This window comes from Cheilinus undulatus, linkage group 16 (genome assembly GCF_018320785.1).
Source record: "Cheilinus undulatus linkage group 16, ASM1832078v1, whole genome shotgun sequence".
Lineage (NCBI taxonomy): Eukaryota > Metazoa > Chordata > Actinopteri > Labriformes > Labridae > Cheilinus > Cheilinus undulatus.
This window is the reverse complement of record NC_054880.1, coordinates 37,682,823-37,702,256: the sequence shown is the minus strand read 5'-3', so window position 1 is coordinate 37,702,256 and position 19,434 is coordinate 37,682,823. Positions and strand designations below refer to the sequence as shown.

Genomic DNA, 19,434 nt, shown 5'->3' with positions numbered 1-19,434 from the left:
GCAGGTATTTTTGTCCTGTCTTCAGGAATGTCTTTGTTATGATGATGGGGTTTACTGTTTTCGATAGGCAAGTCTTCAAATCTCCTGTGCGTTGACTGAAAATGCTTAAAAATCACCCTGCTAGAGTGGGTGATGTCATCAACTGAGACTTTTGCGAACAATTAGTGACTACGGCCACAAATCTAACACCACATACATAAAAAATATATAAAAACGGAGGAAATCTTGTCCTGTGGAACCAAGAACCATAGCCATATCATGTGCAGTTTTGGCGTGAGAGGACCAACTGTCCCAAGTACGGTGACAACTCTCTGATCTGCTGCAATGTTACCAAATCTGATAAATTTACCGAAAGAGTCTGAAAGTTGCCCATTTTTAGCTCGCTCTCCTGGCCTCATTTCTTGCACAATCAGCACCAAAATTACATCACTGCTAGTTCCAAGCCTGCAGAAATCCGTTTGATGATACCATTTACGGTTTTCGCACATGGAGAGGAGAAAGAGACTGTGTTTACAAGCAAAAATCACCCAAAACTAATCTCTGCTGTCTTAGGTGTAACTGATCTGTGATCAGTGATGCGTAACCGTGCAGGCATTAATTACCATGGCAACAGCAGCTCTGGTGCTTTGATGATGTAATTGTTGATTGACACACATACAGCCCTCAATGGGCTCTGATCTCGCACACACATGGAGCTGTTCCAATAAAGCAGCCCATTTAAACAATGCTTTAACAGGATGGTGGGTGGCTACTCATCCACATACAGTCTCCCATAAAGTCTTTGGTGACGTCAGTCGCCAAAGACAGCCACACATATATCCCATATGAAGTGAATGGGAGAGATTGTGCATTTATGTGGGTGTTAGCGCACGAAGCGCACACTGGTGTGTGTTTCTGTGTTCTCTTGACTTTGGTGACATCAATCAAAATAACAACACACAATCCTTTCTCAATAAAAGTTTTTAATGTGTTCAAATGGAGCTGGAAATAATAACATTCATCTCTTCTGCACCTACTCTCATCAAGAACTTGACAGGAACTGCATGTCTGTATAAAATTCAAATAAAGGACTCTATTTCATAGGGAGGGTCAACACCACCAGGTATGTCAAGAAAACAGCTGAGGCTCAGGTGCCAGGTGATCAGCATCAGCTAATCAGGCCACATGACTAAAACACATGAATAAAGTCTCCTGTCATGTACAGTGTTTCTCAACCATTTCACCGTGTCATTGTCCAGCTACATGCTGCTTCAGCTTGGACTTGGACATGACCTTGTAATGACAAGTCGGGCTATTGTCATAAATGGCCTTGCGATGAAACCGGCACCGCCCCCCCGAGCCCCTCTCGCGATTTCCGCTTGAGAAAATTATCTAGTTCAGGAAATATTCTCCTGTAGTCTGGTGACGGCATTTGGGAAAACACCATAGTGAATGGATAACTCAGTAGTTTGCAGACACGCTTTCAGGACTTACAGTATAACAGATATTTAGTCAATGTCCAAGTCCCCGAGCTAGGGTTCACGTCCTTTCAAGGGTTCATCTGATAAAAGTGGAGGGTAACAAAATAGTCACGAAGCAGAAATCCCCCTTCTAACATTTTCTTTGCTGTCTGATTAAGAAATTTCAAGAGAAAATAGTTTAACTTTTACTCTATTACAAAAGGTGTCCTTTAGACTCCATTCATTTCCCAGTTATCACCATTACAGATGAGCAAAAAGTTAAGTCTCACGTAAAATACTTTTCTTCAGTAATTAACATCAGAAGTTAAATTTTCATATATATTCTATATTGATTTAACACAAAGTAAAACATCTCAGAACTTTTTTATTCTAATCTTGATGATTACAACTCACTAATAGGAGAAATCCAATATCTCATAATATTAGAAAATTGTGGAAAAGTCCAACTTGCTAAGGTTTCCTGAGCCTTCATTCTCTCACTCTGGTTCAGTTCACACAACCACAATCATGAGGAAGACTGCTGACTAGACAAATATCCAGAAGACAATCACTGTCATTCTCCTCAAAGAGGGTAAGCCACAGAAGGTCACTGCTGAAAGGGCAGACTGTTCTCAGAGTCCGTATCAAAGCATGGTCATGGAAAGTTGACTGGCAAGAAAAGGAGCACAATCAACAGGGATGAGCTCGAGCCTTCAGAGGATTGTCAAACAAAGTAGATTCAAGAACTTAGGGGAGTTTCACAAGGAGCGGAGTGTCATGTTCCTAGTGTCAACCACTCCTGGACCACTCCTGGACTAAGGAGAAAAAGAACTGGACCATTGCACAGTAGTCCAAAGTCCTGTTTCCAGATGAAAGTCAATTTTGCATTTCATTTGGAGATCAAGTTCCCAGATTCTGGAGGAAGATCAGAGAGGTGCTTGAAGTCCAGTATTTCCAGTTTTCACAGTCAGTGACTGTTTGTGGTGCCATGGTGGTCTTTATCAAGTCCAGAGTCAATGCTGTCAGCAGATTTCCTTTTCCAGCAGGACTTGGCACCTGCCCACAGTGAAGCCAGAACCACCAGAAACTGGTTTGCTGACAGTGGTGTTACTGTGTTTGATTGGCCAGCCAACTGGTTTGACCTGAATCCCGTAGAGAATCTCTGACAGCAGACTCAACAATGTGGACGAGCTGAAGGCTGCTATCAGAGCAATCTGAGCTTCATTACACCCCGGCAGTGCCACAGACTAATTGGCTCCTTGACATGTGCATAGATGCAGTAATTTGTATGAAAGGAGGTCCAACCAAGTAGTGAGTGCATAGATGAGCAAATTTTCCAGAAAATCAATATTTCTGTATTCTGCATCTTTTTTGGACTGGTGTTTTATGCTACTCTTACATTTTGAGATCATGGATTTTTGATTTGTGTGAACTTTGTATGAGATTCATCTAGAATATATGGAAGTTTTACTTCTTGAATTAAATCACAGATAAAACAATCTTTTACAACTTTCTGAGACACACCTGTACATGGGTTGTGCTGATTTAAATATTTGAAGACCCTGTAAATTGAAAATAAATCTGTTTTTAGGTTTATTGTATGATCGGTCACTGTGTACACCCAGGACAAATTTCAGTAGAATAAAAAATCTCTGATTTTATAAAATTAAGCTTCAAAATCATGAAAAATGAGGCAGTAAAATCTGCTCCAGGGCGGTGTGGGCGTGTCTGTTGGATGAGCTGAAGCCACGCCCACTCAGGAGAAATACGATCCTCTCAGATTTAAAAAATGCTACAATCTGAATGAAGGACAGCACTCACGCTATTATCCTGCCTCTTGACCTTTTGTTGACCTTAGAAGAAGAGACAAAGTCCGTTTTCTGGCTCAAATCTCTGTTATGATGCTTTAAATGATCCATAGACCGCTGAGGCTGATAGATTTGGTAAATTTACCTCTCAATGGACAAAAAAATGTATCATTTCACTGACTGTTAACTTTCAATAAAGGCAGTGACATCAGCTAATATCAGACTGTACTGAGATGAACTGCTCTGTGATTTTATATTGTAGTGTTAGGGGGCAGGGCCAGTATGTGAGCTTGTGACATCATCAGCCCACATATTGGCCCCGCCCACATTAATCCAAGCCAGGAAAAAGGTGAAAAACTTTCTGACAGTCTAAATCCTGAATTCAGTCACATGTAGATCTCAGTGTTTTCACATGTTCACAGCAACCATATTCCAACATTTCTAGAGTGTTAAGACAAAAACTTTGGATTTCACTTTACAGGGTCTTTAAATGGAACAATGGCTGATTGAAACCAACTAAGAATGTACAAAAAAAAGTTTTACTTAAGAGAACAAAACTTTTCAGACACTTTTGTATTTCAGCAGCAAAGTTTGCTACAATATTTTAATGATCTCATAAAAACTGTATGGGAAAAAGTTAGTCAAACTCTGAATGTTTGTGAAGTGAAGATGCATTTGTTTGTCTCCCTGTCACGAAAGCTTTCCACAGTGACTGAAGGAGGCGAGCGGAGTTACAAACAAGCAGATTTAATGACCGCTGCTTCTGTGTATGAAACACATGGGCCCATTTTGCTAAGACTTTTTTCACCACATAAGAGAGAAGCATTACATAACCATCACCAAGTACAACTTTTATTTACTGCTTCCTTACAAAGAATACAATTATATGGCTACAAATCTGCCCAGAAGATGGGGAACCATATACATGGGAACCAGTTAGGTTTTATTAACTCTGTCTTTGTTTTGTCCTTCTAGTCGTCTCGTTCTGCGGATCGCTTTTATGATGTCCTTGGTTGCTAATCTGAGTTGTGAAAAGCTCCACAGGTCCAGTCTAGCAGACGACACAGCCACCTTTCTCCTTGAAGGGGTTCTTCTCCTCTGGGATGCCCTTGACCAGGATGTCCTCCTCCATCCCGGCCTGGATGTAGTCCTTAATTTCCTCACAGCATTTAGATGTCTGCAGGAGCAAGCAAAGGCGTTACACGGCCTGTTAGTCCAGATCGAAAAGTTAGTTAGAAAATTTGTTAAAAAAATGTTTGCAGGTGATAAAAGTTTTAAAAAATATGCATTAAAACTTACCAACCACCTCTCAAGCTTCACTTCAATTTTAAGTTGGTTTACTTCCATTACAGCTTTGTCCTTGTCCGTCAGGTCTTCTACATTAATGACCGGCATTCTCTGTCAAACAAAGAGATCTTTTGTTCCAGAGATGTAATATGAAAATTCTCAACTATGAATCTCTATTGAAAGAATAAAAGTAAACTTACGAATGCTTACAGGGAGCGCTCCTTCACCCCTGAAATGCAGCCGAAGAATCTCTCTGTCCTCTCCCTTCAATCTGGGTTATAAAGTAATCTGTATAAACAATCCTAATCTGCTAATCTGATTAAAACAAGACTCCCCCAGTGTGATCCTGCCACTGTTTCAGGAAAAGAAGAGGTGAATAATTGCAATATTTTAAATTACATGTAAAACAAGAAGATTGAAATACTGTGTATTGTGGATTGAATCTGCTTTTTGCTAATTTGAGTCAGATTTTTATCCTTTAAAGTATGCTAGGGTTAGATGCCTCATTTGAAAGGTCACTTTGAGAAGACAGCTAATCTGTATTTAGCCTCTGCCTGTCAAGGTGGGACACATCATTGTTCTAATCATGACTGCATGGCAGTTTTAAAGCGTCCTAAGTCGGCAGCGTTTTTGCCATTTCCCCAAAAGAAATCACAGTTGACACAAACATTTAAAAGGTTTTACTTTTCAGGTAACAAGGCTAGAGAAGCAGAACATACCCAAATACTGATTATAAATCTATGCCCAAACAACCAACAGTACCTACTCATCACTTCTGAGGAGAGCATCATCACTCAGATTTAGCACATCTAAACAGAACTCCAAGGATTAACTTGTAAAAATAAAACATAAAGGTGCATCTAAGTAAAGTTAGAATATCATGAAAAGCCAGTTTTTTTTTTACTTTGATTTCCCAAAGTTAAAATGGCATTCTTTCCAGACTTTCATGTTTTAATCTTGATGATTACGGCTTACAGCTCACACAAATCAAATTCCACTATCTTAAAATACTAGAATATCACTAACATCGGTCCATAATGGATTTATAAACCAGAAGAGTTGACCTTCTGTTAAACCCATGAATAAGCTTTGACGGAGCCTCTGAGAACAGCCTGCTCTTCCAACAGAGACCTTCTGTGGCTTACCCTCCTTGTTGAGGGTGTCAGTGATTGTCCTCTGGACATTTGTCAAGTCAGCAGTCTTCCCCATGATTGTGGCTGTGTGCACTGAACCAGAGGGAGAGAATGAAGGCTCAGAAAACTTTTGTAAATTGTACTTTTCCACAAAATTCCAACATATTAAGATAGTGGATTTTTTGTGAGCCATAATCATCAAGATTTTTAATCAAAAGTCTGGAAATATTTCACTTTGTGGGTGATTCTCCAACTACAGTCAAATTTGGTCATGAAATTTTTCATAAAATCCAATATATATTTTTAGAAATAATTTTATTTGTTCTACTTCACCACAATGTGTAGAAACATTAACTGATGGTGGTTGTAATGAAACAACATAAATATTATTTATTTTTTGTCATTTTAGTCCAGCATTCAGAGGAAAGCATCATTTCCATCACACCACAAAAAAACGTGTTTTTCAAACAAAATTACTAGCATAATCCACATTTTCAAAACATTTAATGAAATTTCACCAATAGATGTACCCATAGTTATAACTTTACTTATTTTAAGCATTTAAAAGATAATACTTTCTCATCATCTAGATTACAAATACCTTTTTACTGTCTTACTGAAGTCTTTTAATCAAGTTTTTACATGGCAGAATCATGTGTTTTCCAATCCCGGATATGAATTGTAACCATAACTGCATCATTTTCAAAACTCCTAAATATTATTAGTATAGCAGTGTTATTATTATGAATTTTGTGCAAAAATATGTGTTATGATGGACATGACACTGTGTGGTGAAAAAGACAGCACATGTTGGAAATGACGTGTGACACAGAGCATTGCTGAACATCGGTCACTTTTATTGTCCTTGACATCAAGTGACATCAATTTTGAAATTTAATGTTTCAACATTAGAAAGCAATGCACATTAATTAGATGGTAGAACATTGCTCCTTCTCTTTTTGTGCTGAAACCTACAAATGAGTTGAAAATCTAGGGCTGGCTGTTGGAAGCAAAACAAAAACTGTTTATGGTGATTAAACTCAAACTGTAGATGTGCCAGTTTTAAAATGACAATGCTGAAAATTGAAATGAACATCAACATTCATTCATCTCTCTGTAATTAGTGATTTAACAGTTTAAACAAACTGCCAAACTTGCATTTGGATTCATTCCTTTGTCCATCATCATGTGCCTCTTTGTAACTGGTTGAGGCTCTGAGACCAGTCTAAGAATATTGGCCAGAAAAACCTGTTTTTGCCAATGCGACTCATGGTTTTCACCAAAGCACAGCTATCAGAGCCAACATCCTGTATAGTGCTTGGATACGGATCTCCATCATATGTGACCACACACCATTTTCCAATCAACCCCTCATGAAGGTCTGCAATGGGCTGAGCTGCGGTGATAGGTGCGCTTGTGGATGTGGGAGTCTGGGTATCACCTGTTACTTCCATGTCTACTGCCTGGGGACCAAAACATCTGCAAAGCTGGGGCTCTGAGCAAAAGCAGCTTAGATTACGCCGAGATATTTCTCCTCGTCTTGCAGAGACTACCAAGGGGAGCACATAGTAATCAGATTACACATTATAAACACAAATAAACACAATGTTTTACACACATCAAACCAACTTCTCATTTAAGAAACTGATCTGGATGCAGTGAAATTTACCTGGTGTATCTGCATTGTGCCTCAGATAGCCTGCACGCCAACAGGAAGGAGGCTGTCCATTACTTTAATCTCCTCAGTCACATACATCAGCTTCACAGTAGATGGCTGTTTTGAGAGTTGCTCGTACAGCACCCTTACATTTGGAAGATCAATGCCATTTGCCACTAATGAGTCAGCCTGCTGTTTAACTGCTGCACCTATCCCATCAGCACGGCCTTTTCCATGTCCTGCCTCCAGAAAGTTCCAAGTGATCCTCTTAAATCCAATCTGAAAGGGAAAAAGAAGTTTCTCTTGGGCCTGTACTGGGTGGTTGGCCCATCACTGATAACATGTGATTTTCTTTTGTTCCATCTGTTTTAGTCTTCTCCCTCTCCTCAACCTTGTTCTCCTGCATCAAAGTCAGAGGTTGGCAGTTGTCCTTGCAGTCAGGGCACTCCCTGTACATGCACTCCTTTGATAGACTTGTGCATGCCACAGACTCCATTAAGTCATTGAGATTGGCACTTTTTATCACTTTGTGATAAAACAGTCTGTCTGCCATGAACTGGAGGTTTGCATGTATTTTGCAAAGACGTGTCTCTGTCCTTGATTGTTAGTGTAACAATCCAGAAAGGCCACTTTTTGCAAAACTTGCTGTAAGACACTGAAATCTCAGGATGCTCCATTCTAAACTTCTGGTGCAGTATTTTCATGGACTCAAGCAAGAAAAGTTTTGCATTCTTTTTTTGCTCTTTGTAATTGTCTCCTTCTTTCCCGTTGTTATCCTACTGTTGTCATCACGCTCCAGAAATGATGTTATCTTTTCTTCCACTTCTTTGCTGATTTTGTTAAGTTGCATTTTTCAGGTGTACTGGAGTTTGGTGGCCCTTGTCACATTTGTTTTCATTAGCTTAGGTGAGAATCCAAACTCCTTTTTGGCAAAGCAGAGAAGGCGATATTTCCTCAGAAGCTTTCCTGCTACAACTTTGGAGATCACCTGCCGATCTCTAGCAGTATGCATATTTTGGTATTTCTTTTTAATCTGTGAAATAATTGTATTCTGAAACAGGAGAGTTCTTCTTAAATCTGCTGTTCTTTGCTTCATCTGTTGTTTGGTTTTGAGCTGAGGGGAACTGACTATTTCCATTTTCTTCTTAAGCCCCTCACACCTTTTCTTGTATTTTTCCACCTTCCGTAAAGCATCTTCAAGCTTCATAGTTGTTGCTTTAAGATCTCTGTAGACCTTTGGCCTCGTCTTTGCAACCTTTTTCCTCCCTAATTTCTGTGTACAGTTTTTGGGTTCAGGCCGTTGAGGTGTTTCAGGTGATTCGGTGGAGCTGGAGTTGCCTGGTGAGACATAGTGAGGGTCGACACCAGTGTCTTCAGGTGACAGCGGTGTTGTTTTTCCAGCCATAAAACTCCTAACTTCAGCCAGTCTTTTCAATTTTCTACAGAATTCACTGTGCCCCTTATAACCAAGTGAGTGGGCCCTCCCCAAGTGTGGTTTATTAATATCAGTGTTGGATCATTAACATTGGTGCTAGCATCCCAGCTAGCAGTTACCTGAAAAGTGTGTCAAGCTGTTATCAGGTTCTGATGTTCAAATAACTCACTGTGCCACTTTTCAACCCCTTTTATCACTGTTTCCCCATTTTAACCACTTTTATGTGTTTTTTATGCCTTTTCACTACCATAGTTGCCCATTCACACTTTTTCCTTCCATTTTTGCCTCCATAACCCATTGTTGCCACTTTCCACCCATTTTTGTGTCTTTTGGCAATTGTTGACTCATTTTTGCCATTTTTAGCCATTTTTCACCATTTTTCCACCCATTTTGAACCCTTTATTGCCCTTCATAACCCCCCATCCCATCATTGCTTCTTTGAACCCAATTTTGCCACATATTACCCATTCTTCCCACACTGTAACTACTTTTCAACCCTTTTCCTGCCATGTTCTGCTGCTTCTTGCTGCTTTTTAATACCTATTCACAACTTTAGCCAACCATTGTTGCCACTTCTCCACCATTTTGCCACCTTTTGCCCATTTTTGGCTTATTTAATCTCTTCATTGCCATTTTAACTGCTTTTCACAATTTTCCCACCAATTTTGGACCCTTTATTCCCTTTCTTAAACCCCACCACCATTTCCATTTTAGCTACATTTTACCCATTTTAACCACTGTGTAACTACTTTTAACCCCTTTTTGGGACAATTTTGCCACTTTTTGCTGCTATTCATTACTTCAGCCACCCATTTTTGCCACTTTTTGGCCATTTTTGCATCTGTAACCCACTGTTGCCACTTATTGCCAATTTTTGCCCATTTATGACACATTTAACGCATCTTTGCTTCTTTTTAACTGCTTTTCACCTTTTCCAACCATTTTTCAAAAACCTTTAGCTTTTCTTTACCCCCTTCATTTCTATACTGAACCAATTTTTGCAAGTTTCACTTTTCAACTTTGTGAATGACAGTTTTTGCCACAGTGTTCAGTTATGTTTGTTAAGTTATTCCAGATCCTTCTCTCTTCTCTGGCATCCTGATTTTTGTGCACATCATGAATTTGCTTTGAAGTCTTGAGGAGAACAGAGATCTCCAGCAACACTTGCAGCTCAGAAAACAACTTTATTAGACCCACTTCAGCTTTGCTTTGAAGTCTGACATTAGTTTTTAAGTGGTTTAGTCAATGTGTCCATCCACATTTTAAGCATTACCAATAAAAGGTGAAACTCATTAATGCTTATTTGATTAAAGTGGTGATAATTTGGGTTAAAAATAAAACATGGTTATCATAGATTAGCTTTACGGTGGGCCATGATTTACCTCTCCTCCATGTGTAACTGGCAATTGTTGACTCATTTTTGCCATTTTTAGCCATTTTTCACCATTTTTCCACCCATTTTGAACCCTTTATTGCCCTTCATAACCCCCCATCCCATCATTGCTTCTTTGAACCCAATTTTGCCACATATTACCCATTCTTCCCACACTGTAACTACTTTTCAACCCTTTTCCTGCCATGTTCTGCTGCTTCTTGCTGCTTTTTAATACCTATTCACAACTTTAGCCAACCATTGTTGCCACTTCTCCACCATTTTGCCACCTTTTGCCCATTTTTGGCTTATTTAATCTCTTCATTGCCATTTTAACTGCTTTTCACAATTTTCCCACCAATTTTGGACCCTTTATTCCCTTTCTTAAACCCCATCCCCATTTCCATTTTAGCTACATTTTACCCATTTTAACCACTGTGTAACTACTTTTAACCCCTTTTTGGGACAATTTTGCCACTTTTTGCTGCTATTCATTACTTCAGCCACCCATTTTTGCCACTTTTTGGCCATTTTTGCATCTGTAACCCACTGTTGCCACTTATTGCCAATTTTTGCCCATTTATGACACATTTAACACATCTTTGCTACTTTTTAACTGCTTTTCACCTTTTCCAACCATTTTTCAAAAACCTTTAGCTTTTCTTTACCCCTTTTATTTCTATACTGAACCAATTTTTGCAAGTTTCACTTTTCAACTTTGTGAATGACAGTTTTTGCCACAGTGTTCAGTTATGTTTGTTAAGTTATTCCAGATCCTTCTCTCTTCTCTGGCATCCTGATGTTTGTGCATATCATGAATTTGCTTTGAAGTCTTGAGGAGAACAGAGATCTCCAGCAACACTTGCAGCTCAGAAAACAACTTTATTAGACCCACTTCAGCTTTGCTTTGAAGACTGACATTAGTTTTTAAGTGGTTTAGTCAATGTGCCCATCCACATTTTAAGCATTACCAATAAAAGGTAAAACTCATTAATGCTTATTTGATTAAAGTGGTGATAATTTGGGTTAAAAATAAAACATGGTTATCATAGATTAGCTTTACAGTGGGCCATGATTTACCTCTCCTCCATGTGTAACTGGCAATTGTTGACTCATTTTTGCCATTTTTAGCCATTTTTCACCATTTTTCCACCCATTTTGAACCCTTTATTGCCCTTCATAACCCCCCATCCCATCATTGCTTCTTTGAACCCAATTTTGCCACATATTACCCATTCTTCCCACACTGTAACTACTTTTCAACCCTTTTCCTGCCATGTTCTGCTGCTTCTTGCTGCTTTTTAATACCTATTCACAACTTTAGCCAACCATTGTTGCCACTTCTCCACCATTTTGCCACCTTTTGTCCATTTTTGGCTTATTTAACCTCTTCATTGCCATTTTAACTGCTTTTCACAATTTTCCCACCAATTTTGGACCCTTTATTCCCTTTCTTAAACCCCATCCCCATTTCCATTTTAGCTACATTTTACCCATTTTAACCACTGTGTAACTACTTTTAACCCCTTTTTGGGACAATTTTGCCACTTTTTGCTGCTATTCATTACTTCAGCCACCCATTTTTGCCACTTTTTGGCCATTTTTGCATCTGTAACCCACTGTTGCCACTTATTGCCAATTTTTGCCCATTTATGACACATTTAACACATCTTTGCTACTTTTTAACTGCTTTTCACCTTTTCCAACCATTTTTCAAAAACCTTTAGCTTTTCTTTACCCCTTTTATTTCTATACTGAACCAATTTTTGCAAGTTTCACTTTTCAACTTTGTGAATGACAGTTTTTGCCACAGTGTTCAGTTATGTTTGTTAAGTTATTCCAGATCCTTCTCTCTTCTCTGGCATCCTGATGTTTGTGCATATCATGAATTTGCTTTGAAGTCTTGAGGAGAACAGAGATCTCCAGCAACACTTGCAGCTCAGAAAACAACTTTATTAGACCCACTTCAGCTTTGCTTTGAAGACTGACATTAGTTTTTAAGTGGTTAAGTCAATGTGCCCATCCACATTTTAAGCATTACCAATAAAAGGTAAAACTCATTAATGCTTATTTCATTAAAGTGGTGATAATTTGGGTTAAAAATAAAACATGGTTATCACAGATTAGCTTTACAGTGGGCCATGATTTACCTCTCCTCCATGTGTAACTGGCAATTGTTGACTCATTTTTGCCATTTTTAGCCGTTTTTCACCATTTTTCCACTCATTTTGAACCCTCTATTGCCCTTCATAACCCCCCATCCCATCATTGCTTCTTTGAACCCAATTTTGCCACATATTACCCATTCTTCCCACACTGTAACTACTTTTCAACCCTTTTCCTGCCATGTTCTGCTGCTTCTTGCTGCTTTTTAATACCTATTCACAACTTTAGCCAACCATTGTTGCCACTTCTCCACCATTTTGCCACCTTTTGTCCATTTTTGGCTTATTTAACCTCTTCATTGCCATTTTAACTGCTTTTCACAATTTTCCCACCAATTTTGGACCCTTTATTCCCTTTCTTAAACCCCATCCCCATTTCCATTTTAGCTACATTTTACCCATTTTAACCACTGTGTAACTACTTTTAATCCCTTTTTGGGACAATTTTGCCACTTTTTGCTGCTATTCATTACTTCAGCCACCCATTTTTGCCACTTTTTGGCCATTTTTGCATCTGTAACCCACTGTTGCCACTTATTGCCAATTTTTGCCCATTTATGACACATTTAACGCATCTTTGCTTCTTTTTAACTGCTTTTCACCTTTTCCAACCATTTTTCAAAAACCTTTAGCTTTTCTTTACCCCCTTCATTTCTATACTGAACCAATTTTTGCAAGTTTCACTTTTCAACTTTGTGAATGACAGTTTTTGCCACAGTGTTCAGTTATGTTTGTTAAGTTATTCCAGATCCTTCTCTCTTCTCTGGCATCCTGATTTTTGTGCACATCATGAATTTGCTTTGAAGTCTTGAGGAGAACAGAGATCTCCAGCAACACTTGCAGCTCAGAAAACAACTTTATTAGATCCACTTCAGCTTTGCTTTGAAGTCTGACATTAGTTTTTGAGTGGTTTAGTCAATGTGCCCATCCACATTTTAAGCATTACCAATAAAAGGTGAAATTCATTAATGCTTATTTGATTAAAGTGGTGATAATTTGGGTTAAAAATAAAACATGGTTATCACAAATTAGCTTTACAGTGGGCCATGATTTACCTCTCCTCCATGACCCCCTCCCAATTTGGCCATGCCTCAGAGAGCTCTCTTACCCCCCCTTGAGTGTTTGGGATGCAGATCCAGTCAGAGAGGGATGTGATGGGAACTTGTCAGGATGTTAGTAAATGTTTCACCAGACTGTCTGCTCCTGATAAATGACACCCTTCTATTCTGTGGAATATTATCAGAGGTGCTTTAGGGTGAAACGTGATCCCTCAGCATCATCATCATCATCATCGTGGTCAGTGAAAGCTTTTCATAAAAGCTCTCATTATTTTAGTTGGCTTAAGTGCGCCCTTAGTCACTTCATTAATGCACTGAAAGTTTTGCGTAACTATTAGTTAACTGCCGCTCTGTGATGTCACAAAGTCGTCCTTCACCATTCTGATGTCGTTACGCTGTAGTATTGAAATGAGTCATTAACCCCGCCCCTCGCCTCCCCTTGGGAAAACCCCACAGTGCTATAAAAACTGGATCAGTCCGGGATGGTCTTCAGAGCGGAAAAGACTTTGGAGCAAAAGTTTGCACAATGGAGTTTTGCACATTAACGCTGTTCGCACTGTTTTCCTCGTTTTACAGCGCGTTGGCTCTGGCGCCAAAAGGTATGAAAAGTTTATTTTAATATCGAAAACTTCTGCATCGTCCATCTGGGTCGTCAGAAACATTTTTAATTGTCCGTGTTTTTCTATGGTGTTTTCCTGCTCCATTAACAATATCTCTGCTTCTTTCAGCTGTATGTCTCCTTCAAATGGACGAGGGACCTTGCATGGAGGACATCGAGCGCTATTATTACAACACTATCACCCAGAAGTGCGAGATTTTCTACTATGGAGGCTGCCAGGGAAATGCCAACAACTTCAAGAGCTTTCAGGAGTGCCAGAAAACCTGCTTCAGAATCCCAAGTGAGTTTCTCAATGTGATGAGCAAACAAGAGGATGGTGACCTCTCAAAGTTAGTAAATGAGCACTAGGTGATCAAAGTCTGTCATGAAAACTAAGAAAACTGTGATTATGTGTGTTATAGACAGTGTGTGTTAATGTTGGCAAATGCTGTGATTGTTCTCCACAGAGATTCCCCAAATCTGCAGGTTCCCCAAAGAGGAGGGGCCGTGCCGTGCCCTCTTCCCTATGTACTTCTTCAACATGACCTCAATGCAATGTGAGCCTTTCTCTTACGGAGGCTGCATGGGTAACTCGAACCGCTTCCAAAACCTTGGGTCCTGCATGGAGTACTGCAGTCCACGAAAAAGTAAGTATAAAGGTGTTAGTGCTCACTGAATGATGGTTATGACATCTGTGTGCACAAATTTTCATATCATAAAGAAGAAACAGTGTAAATCTCTTAGTTTGATTAAAATACCTCTATTGAGTATGTGTTAAAAGATAAGCTCACCACAGTCATAGGGAAACAATCTAAGAGTCAAAACGGGAAAACCAATCGGAACTCCTCTCTTGTTTCTCTTCTTAATCATACTATGTGTCACATTTTTACAGCTGTTCCCGTGCTCTGCCTTGACCCTCTGGACAAGGGGAAGTGTTCAGCCTCCATCCCACGCTATTACTACAACACAGCCACCAAGATGTGCGAGGAGTTCATCTACTCAGGCTGCGGCGGGACCAGCAACAACTTTGTATCCAGGCAGAGCTGCATGGACGTGTGTGTCAAAGGTGTGTAAAACCTGCAAGTGTACTTAAATATGCACAGGACAAAATGCTTAGAGATTAGAGGCACAGCTTTGTCTGCAGGGGGCACCAGAATCAACATAATAGAAGTTGTCCACACAGGAGCTTTAAAGCTCCTGTAATCAGTTTTTATCTGGTTAAAATTCCGACTCAAAAATGATAAAAAACTCCTCTTTATAACCTTCAAAAGCAAACAAGACTATCAGCAAGAAGACTAATTGTTTCTAAGCATTTATTTGTAATGTCAGTAAACACTGGTGGGGGGTAGGTGTCAGATGAAGCAATTCCATGGCAAAAAAAGTGACACATTATTAAACGTATAACCAGAATGAATCTATTTATTAGGAAAAACTACTTAAATATGCATGGGACAAAATCCTTGAAGAGTTCAGAGGTGCAGCTTTATCTACAGGGGACGCCAGAATCAACATAATACACATTTTCCACATAAGAGTTTTAAAGCTCCTGTAAGGAATTTGTGACTGGTTAAAACACTGAGTCAAATTAAAACTGATGCCTCTTTATGACCTTCTAAAGAGAAGAACACTATCAGCAAGATTTATTATTTTTAAGTATTTATATGTAGTGTTAAAAAACACTGAGGTGGGGCTGGGGGGTAGGTGGCAGATGAAGCAAAACAAAATGAATCTTTATGTCAGGAAAAACTACTCAAATATGTACAGGAGAAAGTCTTTAAAAAGATTAGAGGTACAGCTTTGTCTACAGGGGGCACGAGTCAACATAATACAAATTTTCCACTCAGGAGCTTTAAAGCTCCTATAAGGGATTCCTACCTGGTTACAACATAGACTCAAAATAATAGTAACGCCTCTATATGACCTCCAAAAGCAAACAAGACTATCTGCAAGATGACTGATTGATTATGTCTATGTAGTTGTCATAAAAAAACACCGGTGGGGGGTAGGTGTCAGTGAGATTGGTAATTTGCTTAAAAGCATAATCGCCTTTCTTTTTAGCATTTTCTGATTTCAGAATGAGACTTAAAAAAAAAGTACCACATTGCCTCAAGAACAGACCACAGCAAACATCATTGAAAAGTTCCTCACAGGAGTTTTAAGTCAGTCATAATAGCACTTAGGTTGCTGGTTCAAGCATAATACTGATCAATTTTTGTTATTTTTTGTTTTTACAGCAGCTAAAAAGCACTCCATCCTAACCAAAGGCCGTCGCAGGAGGCGGAGAAGAAACAATCACATCGGTTACTTGCAGGCGTAGACGTCTGACGCGTGATCTCAGGGAGTTTCACTTCGACAAAACCTTTGTGGACGCTTCTATCCAAATAAACTGACTCCATTTTTGCCGAATGAGGAGAATTTTGTCTTTGTTGTTGTTACAGAAAGAGTATTACTGGCGCATAACAAACCTTACACTGTATTAGTATATAATGCTGTATGAGCAGTTTAAAATGTGATTTCACTGTATGTTCGACAAAGTTTTTACTACTGCACTAATGTTCCTTGTTGTGTTTTATATTGAATGTATGTGTATAAGAAATATGTTAGTGAACTTTTTACCCATTCTGCTGTTTTTTTAAAAATTTTTATTCAAGATGAAGAATAAAATTAAAGTATTATGCATATATTTGGACATGGCTCTTTATTTGTGTAGTTATCTTACTAAGATCAGTGTATTGAATTTTTTTCAAGAACTGCTGTGCACGCACGTAACCTTCAACAGTGTCTCCACCAGCACAACACCGCAGCCAAAAACAAAACAAGCTTGGCCAGTTTCTTCACTCTCTCTGCAGCACTTTCACTTTATCTTGGGGTTTATTCCGCTCCTTACTAATGCTGCTGTCTTCCCCCCTTATCTGGTAATACTTCGTGAGGCACTCAGGCCTATCTGGGCTGGCTCGGCTTGGCTTTGAATCAGGAAGGAAGTAATCATGGAAGAGCAAACTCTACGTACTGTGGCAGGTTCATTAGTTCGACGCTGCGTTAAAAGAGGAAACTGCAAAATGAGAAATATGAGCTCCCAGCTATGTTTGCAGCAATTATAGGGAAATTCTCCCAATTATTAGTAAAAACAGGGATGCAGCCAGTATGCATTTTACCAAAGCCAATCATTAAAGAGGATTTTCCTTCATTTCTTTGTCAATACTGCTTATGTTTCGCAGATAGCATGCAGCAGAGAAATCTAATCACAAGAAAGGGGCTATAAATCCAAAATACACCAGGTCTCTGGCCTAAATCTTTGCTTTCTCCATCTCTAATAATAGAACAGCTGAAGCACTGTGTGATTTCTCAGACAATAAATATTTATGGAAAGATATCAAAGGAAACTGCACGCCCAATCTAGCCTGGCTATAAATAGTAATGAAAGGTAATACATCTGTCGCGGCCCTTTGCTATTAGGAACAAAAGCTAAATCATCCACGAGGTAGCAATACGAGAGAGGATGTCATCCTAACAGTGTGCACACTGCTTTTAGAACAAGCTTGAAATCTGTAGTTCTGATGGTTCAGGCGGTCCGGTGTGAAGCTTATCTCAGCTTCCTGGTCTAACTTATAAACACTATTAATACATTATCTCATAGATTTTTGAGCAGAAAAGCTAAAGATCTCACCAAGTGAGGCCATTTAAACCACTAAAAGACATGATGAATACTTTATATATCATGAACAGACACAGTGGTTAACTTTTAATTATAACAAAGCTCTTTAATGTGCGGTAATACGATACAGACTGCAATGGATTTGGTGAAGTTCAGGGGGCTTTATATGAATTTATCCAGCTCTGCTTATTTCATTAGTTGCAGCACATTAAGTAGCGCCATTTTAGCCCTCGTTCTCCTCAGTGATTAATGAGTATTTCTATTGAAACATGCTCACCATTTAAAAAGGGATTAAGTCCATGAAAGATGGCCATTTATTAGACTGTTTTTTTTTTTTGCTGGTCAGCTGTGATTTTATGAGAAGTAATACAGCCATTTTACAGCAGGTGATCACATTACCTTGTATTGCAGGTCCATTTTTGATATAGTATACTATAGTATAGTATGGTATGGTATGGTAAAGGCCAGTCCAGTTCTGTCGGGGGGGGGGGCAATTGTTGAAAAAAGCCTTCTTGGGAGCCAAAATGCGTGCTAAAGTGCCCTCTTGGGAGGCAAAACACACTAAACTGCCCTCTTGGGTGGAAAAAACACACTAAACTGCCCCCTTGGCTGGTTAAAACATGATAAACTGCCCACTTGGGTGGCAAAAAGGCATGTTTAAGTACCCTCCTCATTGGCAAAACACACTCAACTGCCCTCTTGGGTAAAAAAAAAAAAAAAAAAAAAAAAAAAGAAAACCACTTAATTGCGCTCTTGGCTGGTTAAAACATGATAAACTGCCTTCTTAGATGGTAAAAACACTTGCTTAAGTGCCCTCCCGGTTGACAAAAGACAACTGCTCTCTTGGGTGGAAAAACACACTAATCTCCAGAAGACAATTAGGACCAAGAAATACTATGAAACATTACTATTGCAATGACTTTTATGTTGGGCCCTTTTTTGATCTACATTGAGCCAGAACTATATCTCACAGAACCAGTTTGGATTATCTGGTGCTAATATGGTGTTAAAATGCACTAGAATACAGAAAATGGCATCTACTTAATTGAAAATGTTCTGGGGGAAGACCCCCCCTTTCTTTTCCATTCGCCTTTGCCCTTGAAAAAGTCTGTGCATTCCAGTGGGCCGGTCCAGTCCTGTCCAGTTTAGTTTAGTTTAGTTTAGTTTAGCCTAGTATAGTTCAGATTTGTATAGTATAGTGTAGTATAGCATAGTATAGTTAAGTATAGCATAGGATAGTATGGTATAGTAAAGTATAGTATAGTTAAGTATAGTGTAGTATTTTTATAAGGAGTTTGCACCAAAACTTGCACCTATTCTTAAGTCTGTATATGAGGAATCTCTTTCGTGCAGGAAATTGCCACAGACCCTATCTCAGGCGATAATATCTGTACTGCTGAAGAAAGGTAAAGATCCCTTAAAATGTAGTTCGTATAGACCAATAAGTTTACTTGGGTGCGACTACAAAATATTAACCAAAGTTCTTGCACGTCATTTAGAGACAGTAGTGCCCTCAATTATTGATGAGGACCAAACAGGCTTTATCCCTGGACATCACTCCTTCTTCAATATGTGGAGGTTACTTAATGTACTATTATTTTCCCACTCAACCCTACAGCCAGAAGTCATCCTATCTCTAGATGCCGAGAAGGCGTTTGATAGGGTTGAGTGGGATTATCTTTTCGCAGTGTTGGAGAAGTTTGGTATGGGGCCAGTTTTCGGCAAATGGATCAAAATATTATACTCTGCACCTATGGCAGCAGTCCAGACTAATCGGGTGATATCTGAATATTTTATGCTCCATAGAGGTACCAGACAAGGCTGCGG

General features: G+C 39.2%; 1 protein-coding gene across 1 annotated transcript; it reads left to right on the top strand.

Annotated features, from left to right (window-relative positions):
- Window positions 1-13,838: 13,838 nt before the first annotated feature.
- Window positions 13,839-16,631, top strand: tfpi2 (tissue factor pathway inhibitor 2). Its single transcript, XM_041808130.1, has 5 exons — window positions 13,839-13,953; window positions 14,083-14,253; window positions 14,420-14,599; window positions 14,845-15,018; window positions 16,187-16,631. Exons 1-5 carry the CDS (start codon window positions 13,881-13,883, stop codon window positions 16,267-16,269), a joined length of 681 nt encoding a protein of 226 aa, XP_041664064.1. The 5' UTR covers window positions 13,839-13,880; the 3' UTR covers window positions 16,270-16,631.
- Window positions 16,632-19,434: the final 2,803 nt, after the last annotated feature.

Bases quoted from the DNA above. Each gene is read 5' to 3' on its own strand.
- tfpi2 (XM_041808130.1), top strand. From the start codon at position 13,881: ATGGAGTTTTGCACATTAACGCTGTTCGCACTGTTTTCCTCGTTTTAC. The intron at 14,600-14,844 runs GTAAGTATAAAG...ACATTTTTACAG, and splicing joins GTACTGCAGTCCACGAAAAA to CTGTTCCCGTGCTCTGCCTT. The intron at 15,019-16,186 runs GTGTGTAAAACC...TTGTTTTTACAG, and splicing joins CATGGACGTGTGTGTCAAAG to CAGCTAAAAAGCACTCCATC.